We start from the raw sequence: 18,035 nt of genomic DNA on the forward strand, positions 1-18,035 counted from the left end.
AAAATGACTATACTACCCAAAGCAATCTACAGATTCAACGCAATCCCTTTCAAATTACCAATGGCATTTTTTACAGAACTAGAACAAAACATCTTAAAATTTGTATGGAGACAAAAAAGACCCCAAATAGCCAAAGCAGTCTTGAGAGAAAAAATCGGAGCTGGAGGAATCAGACTCCCTGACTTCAGACTATACTACAAAGCTACAGTAATCAAGACAACACAGTACTGGCACAAAAACAGAAATACAGAACAAGTCAGAAAGCCCAGAGATAAACCCACACACCTATGGTCAACTAATCTATGACAAAGGAGGCAAGGATATACAATGGAGAAAAGACAGTCTCTTCAATAAGTGGTGCTGGGAAAACTGGACAGCTACATGTAAAAAATGAAATTAGAACATTCCCTAACACCATACACAAAAATAAACTCAAAATGGATAAGAGACCTAAATGTAAGACTGGATACTATAAAACTCTTAGAGGAAAACATAAGAACACTCATTGACATAAATCACAGCAAGATCTTTCTTGATCCACATCCTAGAGTAATGGAAATAAAAACAAATATAAACAAATGGGACCTAAACAAACTTAAAAGCTTTTGCATAGCAAAGGAAACCATGAACAAGACGAAAAGACAACCCTCAAAATGGGAGAAAATATTTGCAAACGAATCAACGGACAAAGGATTAATCTCTAAAATATATAAATAGCTCATGCAACTCAATATTAAAAAAATAAACAACCCAATCCAAAAAATGGGCAGAAGACCTAAATATTTCTCCAAAGAAGATATACAGATTGCCAACAAACACATGAAAGAATGCTCTATATCACTAATCATTAGAGAAATGCAAATCAAAACTACAATGAGGTATCACCTCACACCAGTTAGAATGGGCATCATCAGAAAATCTACAAACAACAAATGCTGGCGAGGGTGTGGAGAAAAGGGAACACTCTTACACTGTTGGTGGGAATGTAAATTGATACAGCCACTATGGAAAACAGTATGGAAGTTCCTTAAAAAAGTAAAAATAGAATTACCATATGACCCAGCAATCCCACTACTGGGAATATACCCAGAGAAAACCATAATTCAAAAAGACACATGCACCCCAGTGTTCACTGCAGCACTATTTACAATAGCCAGTTCATGGAAGCAACCTGAATGCCCATCAACAGACTAATGGATAAAGAAGATGTGGTACATATATACAAGGGAATAATACTCAGCCATAAAAAAGAATGAAATTGGGTCATCTGTAGAGTTGTGGATGGATCTAGAGACTGTCATACAGAGTGAAGTTAAGTCAGAAAAAGAAAAACAAATATCGTATATTAACGCATATATGTGGAACCTAGAAAAGTGGTACAGATGAACCGGTTTGTAGGGCAGAAATCAAGACACAGATGTAGAGAACACACACATGGACACCAAGGGGGGAAAGTGGCGGGGGGGTGGGGGTGGGATGAATTGGGTGATTGGGATTGACATGTACACACTGATGTGCATAAAACTGATTACTGATAAGAACCTATTGTATAAAAAATAAATTAAATTAAATTTTAAAAAAAGGTTTTGCTTACATATCAATGATATTTCTTGAAAAGAAAAAAAAAAGGATGGGGACTGGTCGCCAGAAAGACCAAGGTATGGTTAGAGGGTTGGAACTTCCAGCTCCCCAACCTTCAGGGAGGGCAGAAGGGCCAGCGATTGAGTTAATATTCCATAATGCCTACGTGATAAAGCTTCCGTAAAAACCCCCAAGCTACGGGGTTCAGAGAGCTTCTGGGTTGGTGAACACAAACGTTCCAGGAGGGCGATGCACCCCAACTCCTCAGAAACAAAAGCCCTTGCACTTGGGATCCTTCTGGATCTTGCCCTGGGTATTCTCTTCATCTAGCTGTTCATCTGTATCCTTTATTATATCCTTTATAATAAAATGGTAAATGTAAATGCATGCTTCCCAGAGTTCTGTGAACCATTATAGCAAGTTTCAAACCCGAGAAGGAGCTTGTAAAACCTCTGATTGGTAGCCAGTTGGTCAGAAGTACAGGGGTCAACCTGAGACTTGCAATTAGCATCTGAAGTGTGGGCAGTCTTCACTGTCCCTTCATTCTCCCAGTTTCACGGTGAAAGGCTCTCCTCCTCTTCTGCCACTTCCTTTACTGCCTAATCTAGCCCAAACTTCCCTTTCTCTAGTATGTAACAGGGGAAATTAAAAATAATAACGCAAGTGATTCTTGTTCATATAAATTCAAATTAATTGTGTCTGCGAAATGCAACAGTCTAGTCGTACATCTGTTTGTAAATTAATTTCAGCATTGCTTGTATCTGTGATTCTTTGGATTCTCCTGGTTATTACATCTTATTAATTTGCTCACTAATTAATGAAATCTTTTACCCACATTTATTTTATATTTGTAGGCGGGTCATGATTTTACCTTTTCAAAAATTACCCTTTAACAAAACACCAAAGTTAACTTACGTACACAGGAAATTCCAGCAAGGAACGCTCAGGGCTGAGGAAGGATTACCTTATCCTAAGTAGTCCCATGGGAGAACCTTCAAGTTAAGAGTTCAAGGCCAGGAAAGATGGATTTGTTCTTTCCAGGACTTGTATGATGAGAATCATGTTATCCATTATACTTTTCACCCTGGCTTTCAGGAAGCTAAGCACCAAATTTGTTTTTTTTTAATTGTACAACTTTATTTTATTTAAATTTATTTATTTTCTTCTTGGCTGCATGCGCCTTCATTGCTACACACGGGCTTTCTCTAGTTGCGGAGAGGGGAGCTACTCTTCGTTGCAGTGGGTGGGCTTCTCATTGTGGAGCACAGGCTCTAGGTGTGTGGGCTTCAGTAGTTGTGGCAGGTGGGCTCAGCAGTTGTGGCTCGCGGGCTCCAGAGTGCAGGCTCAGTAGTTGTGGCACACGGGCTTAGTTGCTCTGTGGCATGTGGGATCTTCCCGGACCAGGGCACAAACCCATGTCCCCTGCACTGGCAGGCGGATTCTTAACCACTGAGCCACCAGGGAAGCGCTAAGCACCAAATTTGAATCTCCATGGTGGCCAGATCAACCTTCTTGACAGACATTTTTATTCTTGTTTGTGGTTCCAATTTTCTATTTCTATTATTTTGTTATAAATATGCAAGCTGCCCTAAATCCTTTGTGAAAAGAACTATAAAATCCACATAATTGCATAGTATTTAGTTTTAACTCTTTAGTAAAGCAAATTACTTAAAAAATGATTATGTGTATTGAGTTACTTTCAAAACATCCATTTTTTAAGAGACCCAATTCAGGAATCCTGGTCAAGTGTGACTATATCTGAAATACTGAACTGGACCAATACCTTTCTTCTACCCACCCAGAAAAAGATCACTCCTGACTCCATGCCCCTCAACTCTACCTACCGAGAGGAGAAGAAAGGTGACGGAGATTTAAGAAGGGGGAGTCAGGGTTTCCCTGGTGGTGCAGTGGTTAAGAATCCGCCTGCCAATGCAGGCGACACAGATTCGATCCCTTGTCCGGGAAGATCCCACATGCCGCGGAGCAACTAAGCCCATGCACCAAAACTACTGAGCCTGTGCTCTAGAGCCCACGAGCCACAATTACTGAAGCCAGTGAGCCACAACTACTGAAGTCCGCGTGCCTAGAGCCCATGCTCTGCAACGAGAAGCCACCATGAGAAGCCTGCGTGCAGCAACGAAGACCCAATACAGCCAAAAATAAAAATTAATTGATTTTTAAAAAAAGAACGGGGAGTCAGGGCTGATATTTAAATAGTTTGTACATACCCAATTATTAGTATAAATATGTGGGAAAGGGAGGGCAGGTACTATAACCATTTTTAAAAATGGTGGTACAGGACTTCCCTGGTGGCACAGTGGTTAAAAATCCTCCTGCCAGGGCTTCCCTGGTGGTGCAGTGGTTGAGAGTCCGCCTGCCGATGCAGAGGACAAGGGTTCGTGCCCCGGTCCGGGAAGATCCCACATGCCGCAGAGCGGCTGGCCCGTGAGCCGTGGCCGCTGAGCCTGCGCATCCAGAGTCTGTGCTCCGCAACGGGAGAGGCCACAACAGTGAGAGGCCCGTGTACGGCAAAAAAAAAAAAAAAAAAAGAATACTCCTGCCAATGCAGGGGACACGGGTATGAGCCCTGGTCCAGGCCACAACTACTGAAGCCCTCGTGCCTAGAGCCCGTGCTCCGCAACAAGAGAAGCTACCACAATGAGAAGCCCGCTCACCGCAACGAAGAGCAGCCCCTGCTTGCCAAAACTAGAGAAAGCCGGCACACAGCAACAAAGACCCAATGCAGCCAAAAATAAATAAATTAATAATTTTAAATAAAATAAAAAAATAAAATTACAAAAAATAAAAAATTGTGGTACAAAACATAAAAATGGTTGACAAGGTAAATGTTAAGTGTGCGGTTCAGTAGTGCTAAGTATATTCACATTGCTGTAGAAGAGATCTCCAGAACCTTTTCATCTTGCAAATCTGAGACTCTGTACCCATTAAACAACTCCCCATTCCCCCTTCCCTGCAGCCCCTGGTAACTAACCACCATTCTACTTTCTGTCTCTATCAATTTGACTGCTTTAGATACCTCATGTAAGTGGAATCATACAGTATTTGTCTTTTTGTGATTAGCTTTTTCCACTTAGCGTGATGTCCTCAAAGTTCATCTATGTTGTAGCAAGTGTCAGAATGCCCTTCCTTTTTAAAGCTAAATAATAGTCCATTGTAGGTACAGATCACATTTGCTTTATCCATTCAACCGCCGATGGACACTTGGGGTGCTTCTACCCTTTTTTTTTTTTTTTGGTTGCACCGGGTCTTAGTTGCAGCAGGCAGGCTCCTTAGTTGCAGCATGCGAACTCTTAGTTGTGGCATGCATGTGGGATCTAGTTCCCTGACCAGACATGGAACCCAGGCCCCCTCCACTGGGAGTGCGGAGTCTTAACCACCGTGCCACCAGGCAAGTCCCTGCTTCTACCTCTTGACTCTTGTGAATAGGCTGCAATGAACGTTCATATGCAAATCTCTTCGAGTCCTGCTTTCGATTCTTCTGGATATATATCCAGAAGTGAAACTGCTGGATCACATGGTGATGCTATTTTCAGTTTGTTGAGGAACCATAATCATTTTTACAACGAGAAAACCAGGCAAGTCATGGAACCTCAAAGTTACAGAGTGGAGGACTCACTAATCTTTTGCCCTGAGCACAGCCTTCTGTCCACAGCACTCACCACCTCCCCTCCACGTCAAGTGCAAGCAAAGTCTGCTCAGGAATTAACTAAACATACACTGCAAGTGTAAACAGAAACAATACTCAGGACTAAATGCGGGGTAGTTTAGAATTAACATCTTACCTATTATGCTGAAATTAATCGCTGCTTCCTTCAAAAGTCTTACTGAGTCCCATAAAGCGCTCTTGGAAAAAATAAGTGAAATTCATGAACACATAACACATACTTGGATATGAACACTCTCTACGCACTTAGGTCTAAACCGGAATCGAACATGATTACCTCAGGATTGTTTATATAAAAAGTTACACTCTGAGTTCCTAGGTTGAAATCAATCCAAAATTTCTCTAATTTTTCATCTGCAGGTTTTCTCATCTGTAAGATATAATTTCAGTATTAATATCATAGGAAAGGGTCAAGTGAAAATTACTCCATTAAAAACAGAACTGCTTTTCTGAGAACAGCCCTACTTTAAGATTATAGGGTCACCGTTTATTGCCTTACTCATTTCTGCAAAATAGGAGGAAGGTTTCAATTTTATATAACCAATCTATTTCTGGAAAAACCCTACTATACTTAGCAATTTAATAGATGTTTAAATGTGTCAGATAACTCTAACCACACAAATTTTTTCTGGTGCCAATCACAGAGAAAACTCTTCTATGTTAAAGCAGTAACAATCCACACTGCCTATGGATAGAAACTTCTAGCAAAGGAGGTACTGTGATCAAACATAAATGGTGACTTGCCATCTAACTTACCATGTGTTAGAATAAGGCTAAGACCTGAAGATTTCAAATTATCTTTATTTTAATTGATTAGTCAGCCCTCTGTATCCACGGGTTCCAAATCCAAAGATTCAACCAAATGTGGATTGAAAATATTTAGGAAAAAGAATTCCAGAAAGTTCTAAAAAGCAAATCTTGATTTTGCCATGTACTGACAACTATTTGCACAGCATTTACACTGTGTTAGGTATCAGATGTAACCTAGAGACGATTTAAAGTACACGGGAGGATGTGTGTACATGCTATGCAAATACTAAGCCGTTTTATATATGGGACTTGAATATACACAGATTTTGGTATCCACGAGGGGTCCTGGAACCAGTCCCCCATGGGTACCAACAAATGACTGCATTATAAAATAAACATATTCTCTTAAAGAAAGAAAGAAGGAAAGAAAGAAAGACGGAAAGAAAAAAAGGAAAGACAGATTCAAACAATATGATGCTAATAGAATAAATATCTCCTCCTCTGTCCCTCAAATTCCCGTAGGTACTTTTCCATGGGAACCATTAACAATGCCTTTGCTTCCTCCCAGATGTGTTCTAGACATACTCAGGAAGTATATACCAAGTTTTTATTCCTCAACAATAGAACAAACACTAGACTTAACTATTCTTCCACTTGTTTTCCAGTAAATAGCATTTCTTGGCCATTGTTCCAGCATACATGTCTACTCTTTAACAGCTATAGAGTTGAACAAAGGGTTTTTTAAATTTTATTATATTTTTTATACAGCAGGTTCTTATCAGTTATCTGTTTTATCCATATTAGTGTATACATGTCAATCCCAATCGCCCTATTCATCACACCACCACCACCCACCCCCTTCTCCCCTTGGCGTCTATAGGAACAAAGGTTTTAACACAAGTCTATATCACGGGAAGCCACTGTAAGGACCCCTACTGAAGCTGATGGAAATTTAAATTCCAAGCAGAGATTGGAATCCTCAGACAACCAGAAAGAAAAACAGACTCGAAATATAGGAATCAGCCTTCCAAAATTAGTTCTAGAGAGAAAGAATGTACAATGTAGTTGTGAGCTAACGGCTCAGCTCACAGAGGCCAAGAAGGAGGCCCTCAACCCAAAACAATGAAATGGCTAACTAGAACATTCTAGAGACATGATCCAGGAAACGTCAGCACAGTCCACGTTCAGAGACCTATGAAAAGTTTACCCAGAAACCGAGATGCTGCACGTTGGGGCACTTTTACAGGAAGGACCTTGTGCCTCTAGAAACCAAAGAAGGGGGTGAAAAGAGACTGTTCCATTTTGGACTATAAAGTACAAGGCAGAATGATCTAGAGAAAGGAGAGTGACCCTAATTGCTGGGGATAGAGTGGGAAGCGTCTACCGGGTGGAAAGAAGCAATGGACTTGCCCTATTCCCTCCAATCCAGGCGTGAATAATGCTGCTCGTCAAGAGGATAAAATAAGGCAAGGTTCCTGTAACCGACCTCATGAACGCAGTATAAACCTAAAATTCCTTTACGTAGAAGTAACACTAGGGCTCTTCAACAATAAGCTTCAGAGTTGAGGCCTAAGAGGAGAGGCAAGTTTCCTTTTTTAAAAAAGCCCTTCTGTGTCGCAAGAGCCGTTTGGCCTGATGTAAACCTACCTATGGGTTTCACTATACACCCCCCACCCTCACAGCCCCTGAAAGAGAGACAAACATACCTCAAAATCATCAGCAAAAGCAGCAATGCATGGAAATGAATAGACCCTGCAAAACACCTCACAATTAAAAAGTAAAATAAAATATGGACCGCACACACGACCTACGGATGTCCTATAAACAAGCACGTATAACTAGGTACGCCATTATGTCCCTTGGTACGAAGTATGAAAGGGGCTCTCAAACCTACAAATGGAGATCTACCATGGGCAGAATTCAAATCTCCGTCTGGCAGTCCACAAGCCAGGTTTTCCGGTACCATATATACCTCAGCCCAGCGGCTTGGCAAGAGTCCTAATGAAAGGAGTGAATTCAGCCAATATTTTCTCATCAAGGACTTAACTGTCCATAATACGGCTTTCCCTAGTAACCTCAGATCTATAGGAAATCATTCTTCATAAAATCTCCCTGGAGGATATAAAGTTACAACTGTTCCAAATCACAAATAAGTATGTTAAAGACTGATAGAAATCACTTTTAAACACACACGAATGAATCACTAGGCAGAATGTGTCTAATCTTCTGAGGTTTCTACTCAATGGATAACTTAGTAATGCTCAGTAAATTCTGTATCCTACATTCTCTCCTAAAACAGATCCTAGATTTCTTTTTTTTTTCTTTTTTTTTTGCAGTATGCTGGCCTCTCACCGCTGTGGCCCCTCCCGCTGCGGAGCACAGGCTCAGGACGCGCAGGCTCAGCAGCCATGGCTCACGGGCCCAGCCGCTCCGCTGCATGTGGAATCTTCCCGGACCGGGGCACAAACCCGTGTCCCCTGCATCGGCAGGCAGACTCCCAACCACTGCGCCACCAGGGAAGCCGCCTAGATTTTTTTTTTTTACTATTAGACATTTTCAGAATAGAATTAGTCAATAAAGTAAAGCTCAGAGAAACGTCTTACCTTCTTTGGTCACCAAGTCTGTCATTTAGGTGATTGAGAAACCGTCTACAATCCTTCAAAGTAAATAATGCAAACTTTTTTGTTAAAAAAAAAAAATCAAGATATTTAATTTAAATACTACCCTTTGCAGCATGTAGAGGCCAGTGTTTGCTACTACATTTCCAGGATCCAGTAACATCACAAGGCTTCACAGGATTCATTATTAATCACGATAACTAAAATAATACTTTGTGTCACAAAGGGGAGGTTCCAGACTCATGTTCTGAACCCCCAGCCATGAGACTTGCAGCTGAGGAATGCTTAGGTCTCCAACAGTTTTTTTTTTGTTTTTTTTTTTTTTGCGGTACACGGGCCTCTCACTGTTGTGGCCTCTCCCGTTGCAGAGCACAGGCTCTGGACGCACAGGCTCAACGGCCATGGCTCATGGGCTCTCCAACAGTTTTACGTACAGGAACAAGCAAGAGAAATACCTCTTACTGATGACCTGGATTGTAATATTCGACTAACCCACAGGGCATCCATCTCCCTACCATCTCCCCAGCACAGGCCAACCACAAACCCATGAAACTTATCAATTTGGGGTTTATCCTGGTGTACTTAACCACTGTAGGTTTTCCTTATCAGGAGTTCTCTAACCTGCTCCTTCCTGGAATCTCTCTCCCGCTAAAGGTTCTAAGAATAAAGAATACATTTATAGTTCTCCCAACCAACAGCGACCAGGGAGGCAGACTGTTACCCCCAAATTTCTAAAACCAAAGAGATACCGATCCAGACTTTTATCCCTTTTGTTAGCAAGGACTGTCTGTTGTAGTCAAACAGTCCTCACACTCCGTGTCTAGATTCAGCACTAAATGGACATTAATGTGAACTTCCATCTAAAAGTAGTTCTACTAAGAAGCTGATGGCTCTAGGGGGAAAGTGATTTGAGAAAGGGGATAATTACTTTTGTCTTATGTTCCCCTCATTTCCCTGCAGATGAGAGAATCACACAGAGGGGAAAGGAAACTAATACTGGAGTGTCTACAACATCTCAGGCACTTTTAGTTTCTCTCATTTAATTCCCACAATTCTGAAGTTGGTCTTATTCCCATTTTACAGATAAGAACACTCAGGCTTCATGAGTCAACTATCAGCTCCAAGGACATATTGCACAACACAGGGAATATATACCCAGTATTTTATAATAACTATAAATGGAGCTGTAACCTCTAAAAATTGTGAATCACTATAACATATAACATTGTACATGAACTATATTTCAATTAAATTTTTTTAAAAAAAAAAAAGTCAACTACTTTGCCAAAATGTATACATCACATCAGTCGGGGAGGTGGGACCCAAACCCAGCTCATGGTATTCCCACTTAGATCAAACTGCATCCTGGCTAAACAACTACTGCAGATCTGGCAACGGGCTTAAAGTCAAATTTAACGTATTTCATAATATATTTGAAGGTTCGGATTTAATAAAATCCCAAGTGCTCAGCAGTTTTGACCAGAAAGGCTTTGTTCAACATGAGCACTGTTACTAATAATTTTAGCTTTTCCTACAGAATCACCCTCACCTTAAGAACTTTTTTTAAAGGAGAGGGAAAACATTTTAGTTATTTTAGGATAAAGGTGAGTATATGGCAAAGCCATAAACTACGTCTTGCTACCTGAGGACACAATCACAGTGAGGCCGGGTTGCATGGAAGACACCGAAAATTATTGTTCTTCCAAACTGTGAAGGCTGGAGGGCTCACAACACAAGCACCCCATAATACTCCTCTGCTACCAGAGCACCCATTGCAGTTTCAGCCTCCTGTCATCATGCCAGCTACTCTCTGCAAGGCCCAAATGCACATTCTTTTCTTCTCCAACTCTCCCTACCCTTCAAGGTTTGTTGAAAACCACTTCCCGCTCCATGACCACTGTCTCTGACTGGATCCATCAAACTCACACAGCTCTGGCTCCAGGCTAAGTTTCCTGTAAAGATGTCCTAATTGTATGCTGGTATCTGGTCCACAAATATTCTGTTTCTATTACCCTCAAGTTATTTCACATAAGTGGGAAACAGGAAGTTTAAGAATGGCGACCTAATCACATTTAAGAAAAAAATCCTCCCCTGAGCCCAACATACAGGAAGGCGCTGAAAGGATGCTTCATAAATATTGATTAAATGGAATTTTCATGACCAAGAATCTCACCGTCTCAAATTCTCGATCTTTAATTTCTTTGAAAGCCTCAGCAATGGTATCATCTTCAAACCACTGATGGACAAAGTCTTCCCTTGATTTTTTCATGGTCAGTCTACACAATGCTTCACAAAGAGCCACCTGCTGGTCATAATCTAGAGATTAAACATACGGCAGACATGAATAATTCTGGGCACAGAGCAAAAGAAAAACTGAGTTCCACAGGTCAGCATTTGCTCTAAGAAGGTCCATCTTAGAAGACTAGATTGTGTCTTATAGTTATAAGCAGAAAGACATATCCTGGAGCAATTACAAACATTTAAATTCATCTGTAAGAAATAGTAGGGGGAAATCCAAATGATAGGTCAGTATACAACAAATTTTTAAAAAATGATATTTCTGCAATTTATATTTTAGATATATTAAAACATTCATCAAAAGCAACTTTGTCCAAGACTCACTGATAGAACAAACTAGTGGTTACCCCTAGCGGGGAGGGGCAAGATAGAAGTAGGGGAGTAAGAGGCACAAAGTATTAGGCATAAAATAAGCTACAAGGATATATTGTACAACATGGGGAATACAGCAAACATTTTATAATAACTGTAAACTGAGTATAACCTTTAAAAATTGTGAATCACTATATTGTACACCTGTAACTTATATAACAGTATACATCAACTATACCTCAATTGTTTAAAAAGCAGCTTTATCCAGCCTTAAATACATCTATAAAAATAAAATCCTAAGAAACTGTAGTATTTCACAGCAGATAAACAAAACTACACATATCGACATGTTTAGATTTCAAACAATTTTAAAGGTAAAAAGCAGGTTGCAGCTGGATACACAAACTTAAATTTGCAAAAACAATAACGTATGTTGCTTGTGAATACACAGCATAAAAGTACAAAAATATTCTTGGAAATGAAAAACAAATCCAAGTCAAAGGATCACCTCTACGAATGGCGAGGGGAATTGGATGGGGATCTGGACACAGGGGCTTTACCTGTAACTCTGATTTATTTAAAAAAGGATTTGAAGCAAATGTGGAAAAAGGATCAAATTTGACTACGCTCATTGGTGAGTAAAGGAATATTCATTAATTATTCTTTATGGAGTTAGCATGCTTAACTCTTTCATCATAAATTAAATATAAAAATCCTAACTTCTATTTTTAATTTGACCGAAACTTATTCCCCATAGTTCCAAGATGCCCATAAAACCCCCAATGTCCAATATTTAACATTCTAACATTTAAAATTTTTAATACTTCTTACCACCCACAGTCAAGATTGTCCTTGCAAGGTCTTTCCTGAAACATTTAGATAAATTTCATTTTACTGAGATGAACATAAGTAAAACTCTACTATATTGGCATTAAAATTTTAATCCAAGATGTACACCTTTGAAAGTATTTCAAATTCATTGTCAAAATTTCCTCAATGTCACAAATATATTTTTTGGAAAAACTGTCAAGTTTATATATTAATGACTTACATATACTTTTTACAAAGAAGCTAGAGCTACTATACATTCTGAGGTTCTATTTCTCCCTCTGTAAAGTGAATTATAATTTGATGATCTCTGAGGCTTCATCAAATGCTAAGATCCTGGAATTTTACAGTCACCTCACCAGCCTGTGAGGATGCATACCCTCTTTTTCTTTTTCTTTTCTTTTTTATACATAGTTTGACACCTGGAAGAAATGATACAGTAGGTGCTGTAGGTCTTTCCTATAAGCTTTTGGAACTTACTTTAAAAACTGATAAATTTAAGTTAGAGATGTAATGGGATTAAGTTATCACATTATTGTAATTAACACAGACTCCCATATTGCATATTCACTTAAGAATTTCAGTTAAGTGCTAACAAGTGATGTTGATTTTTTAATATCTGAAATAACTCTCACGCTAAAGAATGGATTTAAGAAATCTTGTAGTAGTTCAGTTTCTCATAATGAATGGATTGATTTGTCACAATTAAATAGAAGCCTTAGAACAGCACCACTGAGAGTTCTGCTTACTTTTATGTTTGCAGATTTTACATTTGACTTGAAGTGCAGAACACTCAAGAACTAGACTAGAACACTCAAACAGTAAGGCAGGACCATTGCATTAGTTTGAAGACTTAGGAGCAAACATCAGGTCGGCTTCTCTCCAGATCTAAGTACACCACTAAGGGTAATGATTAACTAATCTATTCAATGAATATTTTGTAGGAAAAATTACGAGAAAACACTGCATCCTGCAAAGACAAATTAAATGGACAAACAGGATGAGCTCCATGCTCACCAATCACGTCTTTCAGGTCGACACTATGATAAACTGGGTCACCCTGCCTCTTGCTAGTCATGGCTGCATGTCCCTCGAATGACGGTGTGCCACAGGGATGTCACCAATGCTGGTTGGTGGTCAGCACACGGTCACAGGTTTAGGTTCAGATTTCAAAACAGGGTGCTGGTGTTGTGCTTCCCATGGTCACACACTACAACCTTCTCTCCAAATTTCTATGTCCCAGGAACTACATAATTGTGAGTGGGTCACCAAAAACCCCCAAATCCATCCCTTGAAAAGCAATACATGCCCTATTGATATAGGTAAGAGCTGGTAACCTTTGAGCATTCGCTCTCTACCAGGTAATGTGCTAATGGCTTTCAATGGATCGCCTGATTCGACCTGTGCAATAACTCTATTGATCAGCGTTAACGTTGACTCCATTTTACAGATGAGTAGACTGAGGTGTAGTGAGCTAAGACTGTGCTCTAGAGGAGCAACCAGCATAAGTGGCCAAACTAGGATTTGAAGCCTGAGGTCTGGCACCACAGTCTGTACTCTTAACATTCTCCCATGAGTCACTAATCCGGTTCACATTCACAATGAAAAATAATCTATAGCCTGAGAAAGCATTTCACCGCACAAATTTGATGGGGGAAAAAAAAACAACCCAACAACCCCAAACACCCAAGGAGAACGAAGACTGAGGTGCCACAACCCGGAAAGATTTTGCCCTTACATCACCACCTAATCAGGCCAAGGTCACGTACATAAGACGACACGAGCCTTCCGACAAGACAAGTTGTTTTCTCTCCTCCCGAGGTACACCTTGCAGAAGGAAGTTCAAGGTCCTCAGTGCCTGTTGGGAGTTGGGGAAGGTTTTCACAAGGAAGAAAGAAAACGGAGACCTGGGCACGAGCTTCTCCACGGGGTCCAGGGCAACTGCTACCAGCACTATTTGCAACTCACCTCCTGCTGGATCAAATGATTTACACTCTCTTCTGTCACCAGAAATCCTAAGGTAAATATGAAGGAACCCAACATCTGACTTTTCCCTGAAAGCAGAATTTTCAAAGAATCAAACTGATGCTAAAAAAGAATAAGGAAAGGACTCCTACATAGCAGGAAGAACAGCCATGGTCAGTAAACATTTCAGAAATGATGTAGTCTGAGCAAGGGACAAATCACAGCCTGCTTCAAGATCTACAGACCCCCAGGCCACAATCGATTTGCACGGCATAGACACCCACTGAGCTAAACAGCAGCAGTGCGTGCAAAGTATGACTGTCTGTGATCACTGCATCTCAGGCAAAGCTACTTTTTTGTCCAGAATGAACGATGTGCAAGGGCAGCTCCTGCACACACTTTCCCACTGTTTCTGTGCATTTCTTACATTTGTGTATTTTATAGAAAGAAAAATTTTATAACGGTCTTATGCTAACGGAAGCAAGAATTTTCAAGTAAAGCGTTGGTCTTTGTTAAATAGCTTAATCATAGAAACTTCAATGGCTACTTACATCAGAACGTAGTAACAAAACAAGGTATGTGGTAATGCTTTATGCTTATTAAACAATAAACTATCATTTCATTTATGCATATTGTGTTTAGATATGACAGTGGTAGTGTACACTGCAAAAACTCATGGTAAAGTCCTAACATTACTTTGATAGGTTCAGAGGTGCCATTTGGATATGTGAATTTTTTTTCTTTTAACCACACACTGCATACTTTTTAATCCCCATAAAACTCATGAAATTGTGGGAATCCAAATCAGAGAGTAGAAATTTTAAAAATATCCCTCTTCAGTCCAAAAAAGCCACACTGATACTGCTGAATGATTTCTGAAAACAAGAAACATGGCCAGGGGCTGAGCCCAAAACTTGCCTGCCAGCTTAGAACTTGAGAGAGAGATTGTAACAGAGCCCAGGTGACCCAGGTGGACAGCAGGGGACCCTAGAGACATTTATGCACTCTGTTAACCAGCAAGTATCAGATGTCATTCGACCCTTTCACTTAAAGAGTAGTAAAGAGAAACTAACAAACATAGCCCTATGCAAAAGGAAGGAGCATAATAAGTTAAGAGGTAACAAAAAAGTGACTTTGAAAAATGCTTACTTCAGGAAATAAAAGATGATAGAAAAGCTGGGAAGCCAAATCAAAAGCATCTGGTTTATCATCTCAAAACTCAAAAGAATGTGAATTCTATGAAATAAAAAATTAGATTTGTAAGAGAAGGCAACAGTATAAGATGAACACAGAAGTGAGAAAGAAATAAGTAATAGGAAAATCTAAGCCATTCTAGATATTTCAATCTGAGAGAATTTAATACAGGGAATTAGTTACAAAAACATAGGTAGCCACTACCACCCCCTATACATCCCTGGAAAGCCACGGGGAGGAAGTGGTATTACCAGACCCCGGGAATGAAGGTCACCTAGCAAATGCTGTAGCCACAAATAAGCCAGAGTCCCAGGAACTATGCAGTCACTTCCAGAGATAGCACCTCAGCAGAAGGGAGCGGGAGAAATGGCCTTCCTACCTCCAATTTCCTGTCATTCGCTAAACCTGGCAGGCAACCAGTTGGTTAAAAAGCCCAGGAAACTGTTCTATGCAAAGTAGAGAGGAAGGCAGAGAGGAATGAATCTGAGAGCAGAGGTAGATCACCACCACCCACGGGTTTCAAGGAAGCAAAGATGTGAGAGCAGAACTGAAGTCCATAGTGGAAGCAACGAGAGCAGAATTAAAGCATCGGCTTCCAAGAAAAAAGTAGCAATTGCTCTCAAAATACACAGGAAAAAAAGAGTGGGAAAAGGATGTGAAGACAAAAAAAAAGATGCAATGGATGAATAACAGATAATCTTAGAAAGAGAAGAGAATAGAAAGAGTAACTGTCATCATCCTTTCCCACCTCCTCTCTGATGTAACAGTTATGCTCTTGGGTGGGACTAACTAGCTCCAGGGGTGGATCCTCATTGGCTTAAACGATGCAGGGGCATCCCATTCATCTTTTCACAGTGATCGGTTCATTAAGGGGGTGGAGGTGGGGGGACACAAGCAGAGCCAAGCTAGGGCTTTCTTCTGCCGCTTCAGGAAAGTGAACGTTTCTCCCCCAGATGTGAACCAGGAAGCACGGCTCTGGTTGCTGGCCGCCATCTTGTAACCACCAAGGGAGACCAACTTGAGCTCAAAGGCAAGACTCAGAGGAGGCAAAATAGAAAGAACTGCAGGAAACAGAGCCTCGCTACAGCCAAACTGCTCCTGAAGCTTCCTGTCTCTGACTTTTTAGTTCCTTCAGCAAATTAAGTCATCTTTAGCACTTAAGACTGTTTGAACTAGATATCCTGTTACATACACTGAAAGCACTTTAACTCAGCAGTTTTCAACTAGAGGTGATTTCTGCTCCCCTATGGCACTCTTGCAATATTTGGAGATGTTGTCACAACTGGGGGAGTAGTAGGGACTGCTATTGACGTCTAGTGGGTCAAGGCCAGGGATGCTGCTAAACATTCTATAATGTATAGGACAGTCCCCCCAAACAAAGAATCATCCAACCCGACCAAAATGCCAATATTGCCAAAGTTGAGAAGCCCTGCTCTAACTGATAAAATTATCAAAGAATAAAATTTCCCAAGCTAAAGTAAGATCTGATTTCAAAACAACTCATGAAGAACCACATAAAACAACACGTGTGCACATGTGCTCACAACACTCAATGTAAGACAGTGAAACAGTTTTGAGGGGAGACTCTGGACTCTGCAAAGCAAGAGTTATATTGGATAAAAGCCACAGGAACACTCTTAAATGATAAAAAGCACTGACCATGTTCCACCCACATACCCTAATAACCTCTTCAAAATGTATTACAGCAGATGGAGACAAAGCAGAATAAAGAACCCAAGAATGAGAACATCAGGCCATAAACAAGCTGGTAGTGAGCCCTAAATAACTACTGTAAATAAGGTTGCAATACGAGGCAAAGAGCAAATACTATTTACAAAGACATATATATATAAAATACAGGACTAAAACCCTGGATTAAATTAAATAAATCTGGGTAGAAAATGGAGGAGGAATGAAAACATGTTGAATTCCTTGCCATACATAAAGAAGAAACAGGTGCTATCATTTTGGCACTCTCATGTTGATGTTGATAATTAAATTAAGAGTAACAACCAGAAGAATAAAACTAGGACATAAGCCATTCAAATCACTAGAGAGGAGCAAATAGTGAAAGAAAACATAATCCATACAGCAAAGCACAAAACAAAGGAATCATAAAAATGAAACACATACAGTAAGGTGAGGTCATGAGGGTGGAGCCCTCATAATGAGATTAGTGCCTTTACAGGATGCCAGAGAGCAGCCTACTCTCTACCCATGTGAAGACACAGCAAGAAGGTGGCTTTCTGCAAGCCAGGAACTGTGAGAAAATAAGTTTGTTGTTTAAGCCACTCAGCCCATAGTATTTTGTTATGGCAGCATGAGCTGACTAATACAGTCACCTAGAGCCGTGTTTCCTCCATTTGGGACATTGAAGTGATTGCAGGGACTATATGAACCTATTAAGTGGTCCAAGCAACAGCTATAGGCTCAACAGATCTCTCTCATATGTATTTTTTTTCAAATATGCAGTGTACACACACTGTTGTAAACCGATCAAAGTTTATTTTTAAAAATTACAAAATTCAAAGTAGTTTTTGCCACTGGGTATTTTATCAACCAACTTTAGAGACAGGAACTATCACTTACGAAGTCCAGAAAAAACTGACTTGCAAGTATTTGGATCTGCTGACTTAGATTATGGAGACCTCTTTTTAAAAATCAACCAAGCGCCATCACACTTAAGCTTCTAGTACTAAATGTCCTCAATTTACAAGATACCATCCACTGTAGAATGTAGTGTCAATTTAATAACAGCTTTTCAAAAGAAAAATAAAAAGATGGACAATAGGGAGCAGACATAT

The 18,035-nt window shown here is 40.2% G+C and overlaps 1 protein-coding gene across 7 annotated transcripts in view; it reads right to left on the minus strand.

The window, feature by feature from the left end:
* The window catches only part of SYCP2L (synaptonemal complex protein 2 like), a 63,969-nt gene that overhangs the window by 43,746 nt on the left and 2,188 nt on the right, over positions 1-18,035 (minus strand). For 4 of the 7 annotated variants that reach the window (XM_060307886.1, XM_060307888.1, XM_060307887.1 and 1 more), the window contains exons 3-10: positions 14,041-14,126; positions 13,842-13,930; positions 12,076-12,110; positions 10,808-10,950; positions 8,620-8,672; positions 7,723-7,768; positions 5,544-5,636; positions 5,385-5,445 (exon numbers count right to left, since the gene is read on the minus strand). In XM_060307886.1, the coding sequence (XP_060163869.1) occupies positions 5,385-5,445; positions 5,544-5,636; positions 7,723-7,768; positions 8,620-8,672; positions 10,808-10,950; positions 12,076-12,110; positions 13,842-13,930; positions 14,041-14,126 (606 nt within the window). Of the gene's footprint in view, positions 1-5,384; positions 5,446-5,543; positions 5,637-7,722; positions 7,769-8,619; positions 8,673-10,807; positions 12,495-13,841; positions 13,931-14,040; positions 14,127-18,035 lie in introns of those variants that run through there. The other 3 variants (XM_060307891.1, XM_060307889.1, XM_060307890.1) reach the window with 3 other exon arrangements.

This window comes from Globicephala melas, chromosome 11, assembly GCF_963455315.2.
Source record: "Globicephala melas chromosome 11, mGloMel1.2, whole genome shotgun sequence".
Lineage (NCBI taxonomy): Eukaryota > Metazoa > Chordata > Mammalia > Artiodactyla > Delphinidae > Globicephala > Globicephala melas.